This window comes from Anabrus simplex, chromosome 10 (assembly GCF_040414725.1).
Source record: "Anabrus simplex isolate iqAnaSimp1 chromosome 10, ASM4041472v1, whole genome shotgun sequence".
Lineage (NCBI taxonomy): Eukaryota > Metazoa > Arthropoda > Insecta > Orthoptera > Tettigoniidae > Anabrus > Anabrus simplex.
The window spans coordinates 19,853,528-19,869,137 of NC_090274.1; the positions used below are offsets into that span (position 1 = coordinate 19,853,528).

At 43.0% G+C, this 15,610-nt stretch overlaps 1 protein-coding gene across 1 annotated transcript in view; it reads left to right on the forward strand.

The window, feature by feature from the left end:
* The window catches only part of dom (domino), a 485,316-nt gene that overhangs the window by 99,117 nt on the left and 370,589 nt on the right, over window positions 1-15,610 (forward strand). The window contains exon 9 of the mRNA XM_067154429.2: window positions 5,756-5,902. Coding sequence (XP_067010530.2) covers window positions 5,756-5,902 — 147 coding nt within the window. The remainder of the gene's footprint in view (window positions 1-5,755; window positions 5,903-15,610) is intronic.

Here is a 15,610-nt window from a genome sequence, read left to right on the forward strand (position 1 = left end):
TCCAAACCATAAATGTCTCCATTACAATTACCCTTTCAGACCCAGCCGATCTTTCCTTCTGGTACTATGATAATCCAAGCACAAAAGTAATTAGGAACATACAATGAGTGAACTACTGTGTAAGCATAGCAGGCTAGAGTTTATAGCTTCATACTTACCAGAGGGGTGGGTTTATTGAGCAAATCTAGGAAATTTGCAGCTATGGATTTGCAGTAAGATGTAGGAAGTGTGTAGGTAGAAGGATTGAAACAGAAGAACTGTATCTATTTAGACAGCTGCTTAAAACTAATACACTAGAGTCCCGAACCCTGTTAATCCGAACTGAAAACATTCATTTAAAAAAATTCTCCGTATTGAAATGAACGAACATAACATAGAATGAATATTTACTTGCATTTTATTAGTCATATTTTACTAGAATAAATTAATGTAAAAATAACTACACATCATAAACCATCAATCACTCATCGTTTATCTTTACAAAGTCTGTTAGTTGCTTTTGCCATAGTGATTGGAACCTACTCGAAGGTGCAGTGTTAAACCAGCGTCTCATGAACATCACATCAGTGTGCGTAGCAGCGGAGTGTTTCTCGTCGTAGCGTATGGCAAGTTCTAAGACGGCCTTGGCATTTGAATGTGACACTAGTTGTTCATTGTGGTCTTCTTCGTCGTCACTCTGTTCTTCAACAACTCCAGTTTCTTTGTCCACCATACCTACAATTACTTGGTCTGTTTGTAATTGATGACAGTCAGCTTCCATCCACTCCCTAATGTCGTTTTCATTGTCGTTTTTTCCTTTACGGGTTCTTAACTACCCTACTGTAATTTTAGACAGTATTTTATTAATGTAACTGCTAAAGAATGGACATTTCAAATTACAGTATCTACTGTACTGTATTGTAGAAACTATTTTCCTCAGACGGTTGAGGCACTGGCCTTCTGACCCCAACTTCGCAGGTTCGATCCTGGCTCTGTCCGGTGGTACTTGAAGGTGCTCAAATACGTAAGCCTCGTGTAAATAGATTTAATGGCACGTAAAGGAACTCTTGCGAGAGAAAATCTAGGTACCTAGGCGCCTCCGGTAACCGTAAAAGAAGGTAGCGGGACGTAAAAACAATAACATTATCATTAGAAAATATTTTCCGGTTAATCTGAAAATTTCGTGATCCGAACAGTCTCCAGTCCCAATTAGTTCGGATTACCGAGACTACTGTATATCCTCTTCATTATCATGTTTTGACACATCGTACATTCTAGAATTTATGAGCTTCATGGTCCGTATTGATAGTTTGAGCACACATTTGACCTATTTAACAGGTCAAAGCCAGTATTGTCTTTTAATCTAAAAATCTTTAGACACTTTGTAAAATAAAGTATTGATTAGGTGAAAAACTTCCATCCTTCATACATCGTACATTTTAAGGAATGTTGTAACTTGAGCAGTGAGTCTTGACATTGTCTGTCAGGAAGAATTTGAAACACCGTCATTTCAGATCTCCTATTTTTGGTAGTTTAAACACGTGGAGTCCTACATAATGTGAACAAGAATTCTTTGTGAGAAATTAAGATTACATGGTCAGTATGAATTTTTTTTGTATGTTTCTGTCGTCACAATCTTCATAATACCCTATTGGGAATGAAGTGATCTGATGTGGCAGATACCGTATTTTCTTGCTTAATTAACACACTTTTTTGATAAAAAATACAGGCGAAATCTTCAGATGCGTAAATTATTCGAGGAATTCAGATATATAAAAAAATATTTACAGTTCATTTACATTTAAAAAATACATAATAGATATATAACATAAGCGCAATGGGTTCTACTCGTTTGCGGATAATCGTTATTTGGTGTAAAATTCCAGCGTGAGATTTTTTTCTGCAAAGTCAAATAGGGTACATTAGGTAATTTGTACGCGTGGGTTTGAAGTACATCATCATTTCTTCGCTCTAGCACGTCGGGTGCGGTTGTGTACGAGCCTCCTCCAGTTATCCATCCACAGATACTGTTCATATATGCGATGCCAGATTCACATCTCTATAGTTCAGTTATTATCAGTTTCCACTTGACGTTTGAGCGCTGCCTTTTGGCGGAGGATACGCGAATTAATCAACAGCCAATCATAGACAGCCGATCGCTCCGATAGAGCGCGTTAGACTCCAGTTGCGGTTAACAGTGTTGTCGATTTGTTGTTTACTGTAAGCACGTGCTATCAGCTGTGTGTTGTATCCTGCATAGCTCTTTTTGCGGTCTTTGTGTGTCTCTGTGCTAGGTTGTTGTTCGTTTATATTTAGCAGTGTAGAGTTTATAAATGTATTGTTTAGTATTTTTAATAGTATAGCGTGTTATATTGTAGTATATAGTGTATAACAGGTGATCTATTTTATATAGTAGCTTAGTTTAACATTTCGTTCGGTAGTTATATAGTAGGTTAATTTTAGGCCTGTGTGTGAATTTGATGTTCTGTCATATCGATGCCTAAGTTTAAGGATGAAGCTCCCAAGAGAAGAAAGCCCTTCGGAGGAGGTACTCCACTAAGGAGCCGTGCCTGGGAAATTATTTGTAATGTTCGGGAGTCATTCTTGACAAAGCACCAACAACGGTGGCTAGAAAGAATGAGTTGGTTAAGTGGTTGAAGAAGCACAATATTTCGGTTCGCGATGACATGGGGAAGGGGGATCTTACGCATCTCTTGAAACAAAACAAGCCCCAGTACCCAGTTTATGTGGTGGATAGCCAGAAGGAACGAGCATAAAGTAGTTCAGATGATTATGTTGAAGACTTTATTATCTCTTTAGGGTCAAGCGAGAGTGAAACCTCAACAGACGATGACAATGCCGATAGTGACCGAGAAATGACTGGTATATTCGCTTTGTAGGATTATTTCCTTCGTTACGGGAAACTGAATCTAACAGCAATGCGAGATTTTGTACAGGGTGAGTAGAAATTTAATTCAATTTTCTCACGGTTTATCTGTCCGAGCATTGACATATTTTTGTCTTGTAGCCTTATCCTAAATGTGTTGTGCATTATTGATCTTACGTGAATCATGTATGCTGCTACAAAGAATAACCGATTATGGACTTGTATTCCAGTATTTACATTTCTGTTCCTGTTTTGTATCGTAAATCAGCTGTTTGTATTCCTGACAATTTGGCACCACCGGCTGACTTCCGGTTAACTGTCAAGTCGAAACTCATAAAAACGGAACTATAATTTCCAGGTCCTTTATTATGTTTTCCCCAAACATCACAGGTCTTCCTCTTGGTCTCTTCCTGGGAACATTGTGGTCAAAGTATGTTCGAGGAGTCCTGTGAGGTTTCATTCTTTTCATGTGACCATACCATTGCAATCTCTTCACTTCTAGAGTCTCCAGCAAGCTTCTCTCCAATCCAAGCTGTTGTCGGATATCCACATTCCTTATTTTATCCATTTTTGTTTTTTGTAGACAAAATATGTCAATGCTCGGACAGATAAACCGTGAGAACTTCATTTCCGTTGCCTGAAGACGACTCTTTGTTGGTCCAGTAAGTGTTGCTGCTTCCAGGCCATACGTCAATATAGGTACTAGAAATATTTTGTACAAGCTGATCTTGGAAACTAACGGAAATGTTTCATCCCAAAGTATTTCACGTAGAGCATGATAAAATTTGGAAGCTTTCTGTATTGTTACTAATCTCTTGATGTATGGTATTGTCTGATGACAGAACACTACCTCAATACTGGAAGTTATCTACAATATCCGTCTCCTCATCTCCAATTCTTAGATGAACAGTTGGAGAGTTTCTACTCATCACCAAGCCGACTGTCTTTGTTTTGCTGATTTTGAGACCTTCATGCCAGAGACCTAGTCTTGTTTGTTCTTCTGCTTCTGTCTCACCGCATACCATCACATCATCAGAAAAAACCAGGCCATTAGTTGTTGGATCCTTTCTCTTAACTGCTTTTAAAACTTCAACCATTATGATTATGAAGAGAAGTGGTGAAAGACAACTTCCTTCGTGGAAAATATTCTTCCCCTTACGAGCTCATAGTATGACCTGAAGTGAAATAAACGTGTACTAATGAAAGTACAATTCGTGTAAGTTTATAATAATGACGTGCTGGCAAAAAACAAAAATTGTCCAACACGGGTAGGGCTGGCCATTGGTATATCTCCCCAAACCCTTCGTGTCCATCCACCCTTGTTCTTAGATACGAACATGCATCCCTCGCGGAAATTTTACTTTAGGCATTGGTTTTCGTTTTTTAGCAACGTTATGTACAAGCTTTCTCCCATAACCTGCTACAGCAAGCATTGCCAAAGAGAATAGCATTGCTGTATATTGTTCTTTTTCGCTTTCGGTAGCGCATACGACAACACTCGGTGTCCCTTTCTTATCGATTGTTCGACCTTGAGGCATATGGAAGCTGATTGGCATCTGACCTGTGGGTCCTATTTGGGAGACTAAATATTCCTTCAATTTACGCTTAATCATAAAGCGATGAAAATCAATTACTTTTTGGTTGAAATCATTGGGTATTTTATGGCATAATTGTATTCTCCTTTGAAGAGAAAGTCCATTTCTCTTCATAAAATTAATCATCAAGCCTTGGTTAACCTTCAAATCCGAGACACTGATTCCATGTGTAGCAGCTATTTCTCATCCCTTAAAATACAGCATTTATCGGCAGCCCGAAAATGGCATTCCGTGGTTTCCCATTTTCACACCAGGCAAATGCTGGGGCTGTACCTTAATTAAGGCCACGGCCGCTTCCTTCCAACTCCTAGGCCATTCCTATCCCATCGTCGCCATAAGACCTATCTGTGTCGGTGCGACGTAAAGCCCCTAGCAAAAAAATAAAATACAGCATTTAGTGAGAAACGGCATATCCAACGTTGCGTAACGAAATTGCATATTTAAGCAGATCCTCCCCTACTTTCAGATACTTGCAGCTTTTTTGTCCGTGATATGCTTTGCGAGATTTGTTGGTCGCTTGATGTGCACTTATCTTTTACCGCGGTAGCGCACGTTGCATTCGACAATGAATACAGGCCCATTGCCCTGTTCCCGTATGTTTCGGTGTAATTGATCACTGCAAGTTTATATGGTGCAGTATTAGTCTGATGCTTGCTCACTGTGGACCAGCAATTCCAAGATCAGAGAAAGCGCATGCCGTGTACCCGAAACACTCATAAAATTAATTCTTACCAGACTGGAAAAGAGGGTCACTAGTCACTTATGCGCAGATTCTCTCACTGAAGGCTGCTACCTGAGTCGTTGACATCTTTATTTCGAAACTCATCCGGAACTGCGTGATGGATATTCGAAGAATACGTCAAATACGTGAACATTTCTTTTTCTCCACTTTGGAACCAAAAATATTGGGGTTTGTAAATTATACGAGAAAATGCAGTAGTTAGTGTAATTCAGTTTTCAGATGTTATTCTATTCGCCAATTGACATGAGAACTTTTATTCTAAATCCCTTTTTTATAACAATAACTCCCTAGACGACAATATTTTTCTTGCCCAGGCTGCATTGTGTAGAGATTTCACTATACTAAATAGAGTGAACTTGGGAATTATTGTTCATATCATAGTGATTAATTTAAAATTGTTTGCATAATAGTTACTATCTGTGCATGACATTTTGTAATATCACAGTGCATTTTCACTCCTATTCTAATGCCAGGATTTAATCTACCATATGTTGCCATCTTCTCAAGACCGGAACTGCTGTTTATTCTGTGGTGTGTTTTTTCAATAATCAGGAAGAAGATTACGAGTCCAGTAAAGGCGATGATGAAGAGTTCACGGTTGCTTCTGACAAGGACTCTGCAGATGATGAGGATACCATACAAGAGCAAGAAGCGGTGGAAGGAACTGTTGACCATAAACAGGAGTTGGAAGATCTGCAGGTTAGGAGGTGTTCACTAGACACTAATACATGAATTAGTAAGCTAGGATAATATAAGGTTTATTATTTTAGTTGATGCTATTTTTAAGACTAGTCTTCAGTGGAATATCATTACAGTAGAACCTCGATAATTCGAAACTGGTTAATTCAAAATCCCGCCTAATTCGAAGGAGGTCTCGTTCCCGGAAACGTGAGCTACAGTTTTGCATGTTATTTAAATTGTTTAATTCGAAATTCGGATAATTCGTAATTCGAAGTACAATGTCGACCCCATTACCGAAATTCAGGCTTATAATTCGAAACTGCCTTTGCATTTTAAAACAATAGTATGTTACAGAGTTAATTCAACTCGAAATTTACCCGCGTCATAATAGAACGCATGTTCTGGAACGTGGGGAGGTTCAACATTTAATATGTGGAGAGGTACCGTAGCTTTCCGCATTTACACTCATTTTGGTGGATCTACAGTGCGCTTCATGATTACTAAGTTGAATGAAATTCAAATTCTCTTGGATTCAACCTTTTAAGGTACGCCGTAATATCACGCAACAGGCAGTGTGCGGAAAAACAGAATCCGCGAACTCTAGCGATGCGACAGTTGAGGAAAAGTGTGGCTCATATCAATTCGTACGCACCAAACAATATTGTCATTGCCAATGAAACTACACTGCTTTATTTTCCCGAGCCCAAACGGTCTTATGGTTTTAAATGAGAAAGTGCCATCCGGTGGATCGTACAAGTGTGGGGGATGGGGGTCATTGTAGTGCATTGCTATGCACATGGAAGCGAGAAACTTTATCCCCTCGTAGGAAAGTTCGATAAGCCACAATGTTTTAAGGGCAGCGGGCACTTTCCATGCCAGTACAAAGCATCTAAAAATGCAAACAGTACAGAAATCCAAAAAATAATGCGTTTGCACTGGGAAACCAGCATAATTTGTCCTCGTCTTTGAATTTTGTGATTTTTTTCTTTCATCGTGTGAGGTTATGTCTGTCAGTGATTTATCCAAGTGCATTATTTGAACATTGTAAATGCACCTTGTTGGATACATGTCGGAATTTTGTGTTCCCCTTGGCATTTGAAAGGTTTAAACTGTGAATCGACGTTAATTGCATGCATTAACGGGACTTAGGATATTTTGTAACGCAGCTAGGGTTGGTACTTCTGAATTGCAAATTGGCGGATAATTCGAAATCACGTAATTCAAAGTCCGACTTTTGAGTTCCAACAACTTCGGTTTAACGAGGTTTTCTGTAATTTAAAATTAAAAGCCCCAGAAAGTAAATTTCTAATTAAGCTGTATAATATACTGTATTTAACTGAATCTTGTGCGTTTCAATTCCTTATTGGATTTTCATCAGTAGCGAAGGCAAAGGAAAACCTAGTTGTTGTCGATTAATCCATTTGCAAATGTATGTCCAACGCTTGTCTTGTTTCTCTTTTGGGTCTTGTATTAAGTGAGATAAACCTTTGTAGCAACTACAAACCTATGTGAATTTCGTGTGTCCATAATCCCCTGTTTGCAACTATAGTACCTGACATGTAAACTCATACACTAAAGGTACAACCTTACTGTTTTTCCCCTATTAAGGCTGAAGGTAGTGATTTATAGTTGTTTTCTATCTGTTGGGTTCGATTCGGTGTCACTAACCATTCAGTTTAGGGACCTTACTTTCTGGAACGTCTTACAGTTACTGTTAATCTTGCAGGTTGGCACTGTCTAGTCAATATTTTATTTCCCACCCTGATTTACAAGATTGAACATACTCCCACTAGAAATGTGAAAAGTGGGCGACCAGCAACCAAATACATCACGATAGCGACCATCAATATGGTGACACTAGCAGGGAAAGGAGAAGAAGTTGTAGATTTAATGGTTGACAAAGCTATAGCATTGCTGGGAATCCGTGAGACCAAATGGAAAGGCAAAGGTGAGATGAAACTGAATAAAGGATACACCTTATACTATAGTGGAGGAAGAGAAGCCAAAAATGGTGTGGGTCTCATAATTAGAAAATACCTAAAGGAATACAGTAGAACCTCGATAATTCAAAATCATTAATGGTTATGAACTTCATGTTTTTGGTCCGTATTGAACTGAGGTTATCAGATACCACGAGCACACTAACGCAAGAAAATACAACAGGTTTTCAGCTATCGGCCAACACATGCAAGATTATAACCATAATTTCACCAATATTGAACAAGACATGGACATCCTCGTATTAGCAAACAAGGGCCCTTTACTCAACATAATGGAAAATTACTACATACACCTAGACCAATACTTTAATGCCAGTCACAATCTCAATGAAATCTCAGAGAAACCCAACATACTCTTCGATCTATTTATCACTTTCCTCAGAAACAATAATGCAATCAACCTAAACTCAATCCTAAATTTAATCAAAGGTACTTTTCCAAGACAATTACACTTTCAGCTATCGGCCAACACATGCAAGATTATAACCATAATTTCACCAATATTCAGCCCCACCTTACGCCCTCTTCGTAAGCCATATTTCAGATTCACAATTAAGTATTTATTTTCCACCTAGTCGATACAATGATTGCTTAAGGCAATTTTTAATGGTCAAAAGTGGTACATGTTTCGTATATTATCAACATCTTCAGCCACATAACACTGCTTAGATGAAAAATGTATAAAATTGACAAAGTAATGCTTTAGAGGAAGTGTCCTTAAAATTAACATAAGGACACTTCCTCTAAAGCATTACTTTGTCAATTTTGTACATTTTTCATCTAAACAGTGTTATGTGGCTGAAGATGTTGATAATATACGAAACATGTACCACTTTTGACCATTAAAAATTGCCTTAAGCAATCATTGTATCGACTAGGTGGAAAATAAATACTTAATTGTGAATCTATTGAAGTGCGATACGGACCATGAAGCTGATTTTATGTAGCCATATTTCATTTCAATACAAGAACTTACTGATTTCCATGATTATAATTTTTACAACACCCCATTTATACTTTATTCTTTGTTAAAAACCTCTTAGTATGTATATTCCTTGTATTATTAACTATTACCATAATAACATCTCATTTCACTTGTTATTCTTTAAAATAACATTTTCTTAGGATTTCGCCAAAAGTGATCTTTGCTCCAATACGGCTGATGATGACCCCTAGATGGGTCGAAACTAGTACCGTGTAATTTATAATTTTGTGAATACATTTTAGCAGGGGTCGAAAAATACCGGGCGCCCAGTCGCCATGGTGCCTGAAATTTTTTATCTGGCGCCTGAATTTTGAAATTCGATTTTGAAAAATTATTTTCCGAAATCCAGAGCTCCTTTACATGTACGTCCCCACCACTTTGTAAAGTAACAAGTCGTAACTTATGGTGTTTCTCGTGTTTACTGTAGCTCATATATTCTAATATCTGCAATAAACATTTTCACTGCTTTTGGCAATCTTGGAATTCTGTAATTGGCGCTTCGTACCTTGGAACTTGACGTTTCAGTTCTGCGCGAGAGCTGCCTCGCGATCATGAGAGACATCGTTGTAACCCGTCAAACAAGTAGCTTTTCATGTGGAAATATCGAGAAATGCAGAGAACTACTACGTTAAATAATTCTACGAACATCATTTTACCGCCTTCGTTCCCGTGACTAGCCGACTTCCGTCTAACGACTGACACTCAGAAGCCGTCTCAGCTATATTCGTTGTTACTCAGCTCATTTACATTAGACGTTAAAATAACACATTAAAATACGCAACACAAACTAAAATGAAGTCAATAAGTTAAAAGCGCAATGGAAACAAATACACGAAGACAAAGGACATCACTAGACACGGTAAAACAGACCACTATCCCTCATAAAGCGGATGACGAGGTCTGCTGACTGCTCGTCATCTCGCATGATAAGGGAGATGGTACCTGGAAGGTTAAGACTACGGCGAAGATCGACCAGGTCCACACACTCCGTAAGGATGTGTACCACGGTAAGATGGTCGCCGCAGGTACACACCGGAGGGGGTTCTCCTTTCAAAAGATGCGAGTGAGTTATGATACCGTGGCCGATCCGAAGACGACATAATACCACGGCTTCCCTTCGCGAAGCCCGAAGGGAAGTCCTCCATACCTTCGTTGTTCCTTTTATCGCTCTCAGCTTATTGGGAAGTGGAATGGCCTGCCACGCCATCTCCCAATGAGACATGACTAGATGTCTCAGCTGAGAGCGAATATCACTTGCTGGAACCTTGAAAAAAACGGGGGCAGTGTAACTGCCTCCTTGGCAGCCCGATCTGCTAACTCGTTTCCCTCGATACCCATGTGGCTTGGAAGCCACAGAAAAGTAATTCTGGTGCCGGCATCCAAACACCCGGCCAGCAGGTCCTGGATCCGCTGCACCAGAGGGTGACGAGGGAAACAGGTATCAATAGACTGGAGTGAACTCAAGGAGTCAGTACACACAAGAAAGTGACGGCGTTCATTGTACAGTGCGTACCGCAAAGCTCTACAGAGAGCATAGAGCTCTGCTGTGTACACACTACAGGTTTCCTGGAGAACGAAAAGAAACCTATCATTGTCGACAACGAACGCACAGCGCACCCTCGTGTCCGTCCTTGAACCATTCGTGTAGACGACGACTGAGCCTGGATAGCGGCCAACGACGGACAGGAAGAGCCTCCGATAAATCGAAGGGTCCGTGTTTTCCTTCGGGCCAGTGTGTAGGTCCAGAATTATTTCAGGTCGCCGTACTACCCACGGAGGTACCCCACTTGGTTGTCTGACAAGGCAAGGAACCGAAGGTACGTCAAACAATCTGTAACTGCTATCTAAACGTATTCCAACCGGCCGCGTTGCTCGGGGACGAGCGGCGTACAGCAAACGGTTGCCATTGTTGAAAACGCTAGAATAGCTTGGATGTAGTGGCATTTGGCGCAAATTAGCAGCATAGGTAAGAAGCAGTTGCTGTCGCCTCAGGTGTAACGGCGGCACACCAGACTCAGCGAGCAGGCTAGCTATGGGGCTTGTACGAAAGGCTCCCGTCGCCAACCGAACCCCGCTGTGGTGAATGCTGTTTAGCTTCGCAAGAACGCTTGGTCTTGCTGAGCCATATGCTGCACTGCCGTAGTCTAGGCGAGATAAAATATGAGCCTTATAGAATCGTAGGAGCACCGCGCGGTCAGCCCCCCAAGAGGTGCTGCTAAGAAACTTCAGGATATTAAGCTTCTTAGCACATTGCACTTTCAACTGCCGCACATGTGGCTCCCACGATAATTTATTATCGAAAAGGAGCCCAAGGAATCGGTAAGTGTCAACTACAGGTATAGCTACATTTCCTAAATAAAGTTCAGGAGGAGGGTGAAGAGAACGTTGGCGACAAAAGTGGACAACACAGGTCTTTGTGGTGGAAAAACGAAAGCCACACTCTAAGGTCCACTGCTCTACCCTCCTAATAGCTTGCTGACCGGGCGAGTTGGCCGTGCACGTAGAGGCGCGCGGCTGTGAGTTTGCATCCGGGAGATAGTAGGTTCGAATCCCACTATCGGCAGCCCTGAAAATGGCTTTCCGTGGTTTCCATTTTCACACCAGGCAAATGCTGGGGCTGTACCTTAATTAAGGCCACGGCCGCTTCCTTCCAACTCCTAGACCTTTCCTATCCCATCGTCGCTATAAGACCTATCTGTGTCGGTGCGACGTAAAGCCCCTAGCAAAAAAAAAAAAAAAAATAGCTTGCTGTAACTGTCGCTCTGCGACTGCCATACTGCACGAGCTATAGTGCAGAGCAAAATCATCCACATATAGGGACGGTTTTACGGCTGGACCAGCAGCAGCGACATTACCGTTTATGGCAATCGCGAACAGAGTGACACTAAGAACCGATCCCTGTGGGACTCCATTTTCTTGAACGTGGTATTGCGAATATGTCCTCCCTACTCGGATACGGAATAGACGGAGGGACAAAAAATTTGCAATAAATACCGGCAAGTTACCTCGGAAGCTCCATTGATGCAGGACTGAAAGGATGCCATATCGCCAGTGGTGTCGTAGGCCTCCTCCAAGTCAAAGAAGACAGCTACCAGTGCTGTTTGCGGAGAAACGCATCCTGGATAGAGCTCTCCAGGCGTACCAAGTGGTCTGTGGTGGATCGAGCAGCTCGAAATCCACATTGGTACTCGGATAAGAGTCCTTGTTTCTCCAGACACCACACGAGTCTGCGATTTACCATCCTCTCAAATAGCTTACCCAGGCAACTTGTAAGACAAATCGGTCTGTAACTTCCTGCATACTTAGGATCTTTGTCAGGCTTGAGGACAGGGATGACTATGCCCTCTCGCCACTGAGACGGAAAATCACCCTCTGTCCAGATTCGGTTGAACACACGAAGGAGATATAATAAACTATCATCACTAAGGTGTTTCAACATCTGGTTATGGATGTTGTCCGGTCCAGGAGACGTGTCCTTGCAAAGCGCTAAGGCGCTGCGGAGTTCCCACTCCGTAAAGGGCACGTTGTAGTCCTCTGAAGCTTGGGTGGCAAAACTAAGGTGATGACGTTCTGCCTCCCGCTTCAGAGGGAGGAAATCAGGATAGTAATTCCCGGAGCCAGAGACATCCGCGAAATGACTAGCGAGATGGTTAGCAATCGCGAGGGGATCAGTGGCGACACTGCCTGCAATGGAAATTCCCGGTACAGCAGAGGATCCTTGAATACCCGAAATTCGTCGAAGTTTCGTCCACACTTGAGATGATGGAGTATGTGACGTCATAGACGACACATATCTCTCCCATGAAGCCTTCTTACTTTGTCGAATAAGAACTCGCGCCTTAGCGCAGAGTTACTTAAATGTTACCAAGTTGGCCACAGTAGGCTGTCTACGGTAACGCTTATGAGCGAGACGGCGTTCTTTGATGGCTGCTGCTATTTCATCGTTCCACCAAGGAACGAGTTTTCGGCGAGGAGTCACCGAGAAAAACGGAATGGACTCCTCAGCAGCAGCAAGAATAACTTGGGTGACGTAAGTTATTTCCTCGCCGACGGTCCGCCTGACATGATCGTTAAAGACAGCTAGTGATGTGTACTTTGGCCAATCAGCATGTTTAAGAATCCATCGAGGGGGAGCCTCGACGTGTTTATGTTTCAACAAGGTAAGAATGATGGGAAAATGGTCACTGTCACAGAGATCGTCGTGTGCATTCCACCGAAACAGTGGAACGAACGTTCGGCTGCATAGACTAACGTCTATGCGAGAGTATATGCCGTAACATACACTAAAGTGAGTTGGTTCCCCTGTGTTCAAAATACATAAATCCAGATCTGATAGAAGTGTTTCCAGCTCTCTTCCTCGGGGGCAAGGCGTCTCAGAGCCCCATATGGGGTGATGGGCGTTAAAATCGCACAATAAGAGGAAGGGTGGTGGAAGCTGATCTATAAGATCAGCGACAGCTGCCCTGGTGGAAGATAAACATTACACACTGTTGCTATGACAGGCAGCGAGACGCGAACAGCTACAGCCTCAAGAGGGGTTCTTAATGGAACCTCTTCGCTGTAGCTATCAGAACGTGCAAAAATGCCAACGCCTCCGGAAGCCCGGTGAGCATAGTATCGTTCTGATGAGTATAGTTTGAAATTCCTCAAGACCGTGTGATGACCAGGTCTGAAATTGGTCTCCTGAATACAGACTATACTCGCTGCGTACTCACTAATAAGCTGACGTAACTCGGCAAGATGCCTGTCATAACCGTTACAATTCCACTGTAACAGTGCCATAGTGTGGACTATAAAAGGAGTGTTAGGTTATGAGCGACAAAATGCTCGTAAGCCTAAACACTATCTAGTTCTACATCCGTAGATGTAGAGGACAGCGCGACATCCATCCCGTCATCAAAAGATGGCAGGGGTGCCGCCCAGAACTTCGACGCTTTTAGGGCGCGAGGGTGTCCCCTACGAGGAGAGCGCGCAGGTTTGGGAGCAGTAGTGCCTCCCGGCGCAGACTCATATCCCCCAGATGGAGGGCATGACTTCTCCTTCGCAGGGGAAGTCCGAGAGCGCTCAGGACGGGCGCTCTTCTTCCCCTTTTTCTGTTCTAGTTTAGACGGGCTGGGAGATGGTTTCCCAGCCCTGGTCGACGATGCCGCCTCCGCCGGCTGGGGCACGACTTTCGTCGACCTCCTAGGAGGGGGGAGACTTAGTCTTCCCCCCTTGCTCTGCCGGCTGGGAACTGCCAGCCTGCACAGACTTCTGGTTGGTCGAAGGTGGGGAGGTACCCCCCCCCCTCGAATTTTGACTTTTTGCGACGTTGCTGGGAGCAGCAACAGTCGCCTTGTGCGCAGCGGTCTGGACAGGTGTCGAGGTTGTAAATGACGAACCTGGAAGACTCTGAGATATCAAGCTATAGTCAAGTGTACGGGCAGGTGCATTCGTAGAATTAAACTTACGGCGAGCTTCCTGGTAGGAAAAACCATCCAGGGTCTTGATCTCCTGGATCTCCTTCTCACTCGTGTATGTCGGACAATTCCGATCCCGAGGAGAATGAAAACCGGAGCAGTTAGTGCACTTGTATGGAGTTGTGCACTCCTCCGCGCCGTGAGCTACTCGTCCACATGTACCACATACAGCCTGATTCGAACAGCGAGTTACCATATGTCCGAATCGCTGGCATTGATAGCATCGCATAGGAGGCGGGATGTACGGCCTCACATCGCAACGATAAGTTGTTACCTTGACTTTCTCTGGTAACACTGACAACTTGAAAGAGACAATGAAGGCACCAGTGGCAACGTCTTCACCGTTGACCTTGAGCGTAACGCGCCGGACGTGTGTCACGCCAAGGTTCTTCATGTCTTCCATCAACTCGTCGTCAGTGTTCAAAATAAGGTCGCGGTGAAAGATGACTCCGCGAACTAGGTTCAAGGACTTATGCTCTTCCACTTTGACTGGGAAGTCGCCAAAGTGCTCGCACTTAAGCAACTGATCAGCTTGCAGTGATGTACGAGTCTTTAAAAGCAAACTACCGTTGCGCATTTTCTTAAGTTCCTCCAGTTCGCCATAGACGCCTTCGATGTGTCTACTAAACAGGATCGACTTCACCAGCTTAAAATCGTGCCCACCGGTTCTGGTAGCGACCAGAAACCTAGGGAAGCTGGATCCCATTCCTTCACGCTGCGCATGTTCCCAGGGAGTAGAACCTCTCAGGGAAGCAAAAGTTAAAGACTTAGGTGGGCGACCACCTTGAGAGAGCCGACTTCGTTTGGAAGCCATGCCCGATAGCTTCCTCCCCGAATGCCACCCACTCCGATCAGGGGTCTCTGTAGCCGAACCAAGCAGCCAAGGCAATACCCACCTGGTCATAGCAGGTACTGCCCGGGGTCCGATGTTGAACGATACCTAATACGGGATGACTGAGGCAATGAGCACTAAGACTCCCTTCCTCCAGTCACCCGCAATAGCATGTACCCCATAGCGTGTACAGAGCACTAAATATAGAGAAAATAAAGAAAAATAATTAATAAGAATATGTCCTTCTGGCATTCGGCTGTGCGGGGACCTGCGTTGTCAGGCGGATACTACTGCCCGGGTACATGACACTCCCACCCGCCGCGTCCTGGGTGATTGCTGGCACGGGCTTTCGAGCGTAGTCGCACACATAGGAGCTCCATCGCCGAGCAGCACGCACATCAAATTTTAGAATAGTCTACATCTGACCCTCGGAAAAATAATAAAAAATAA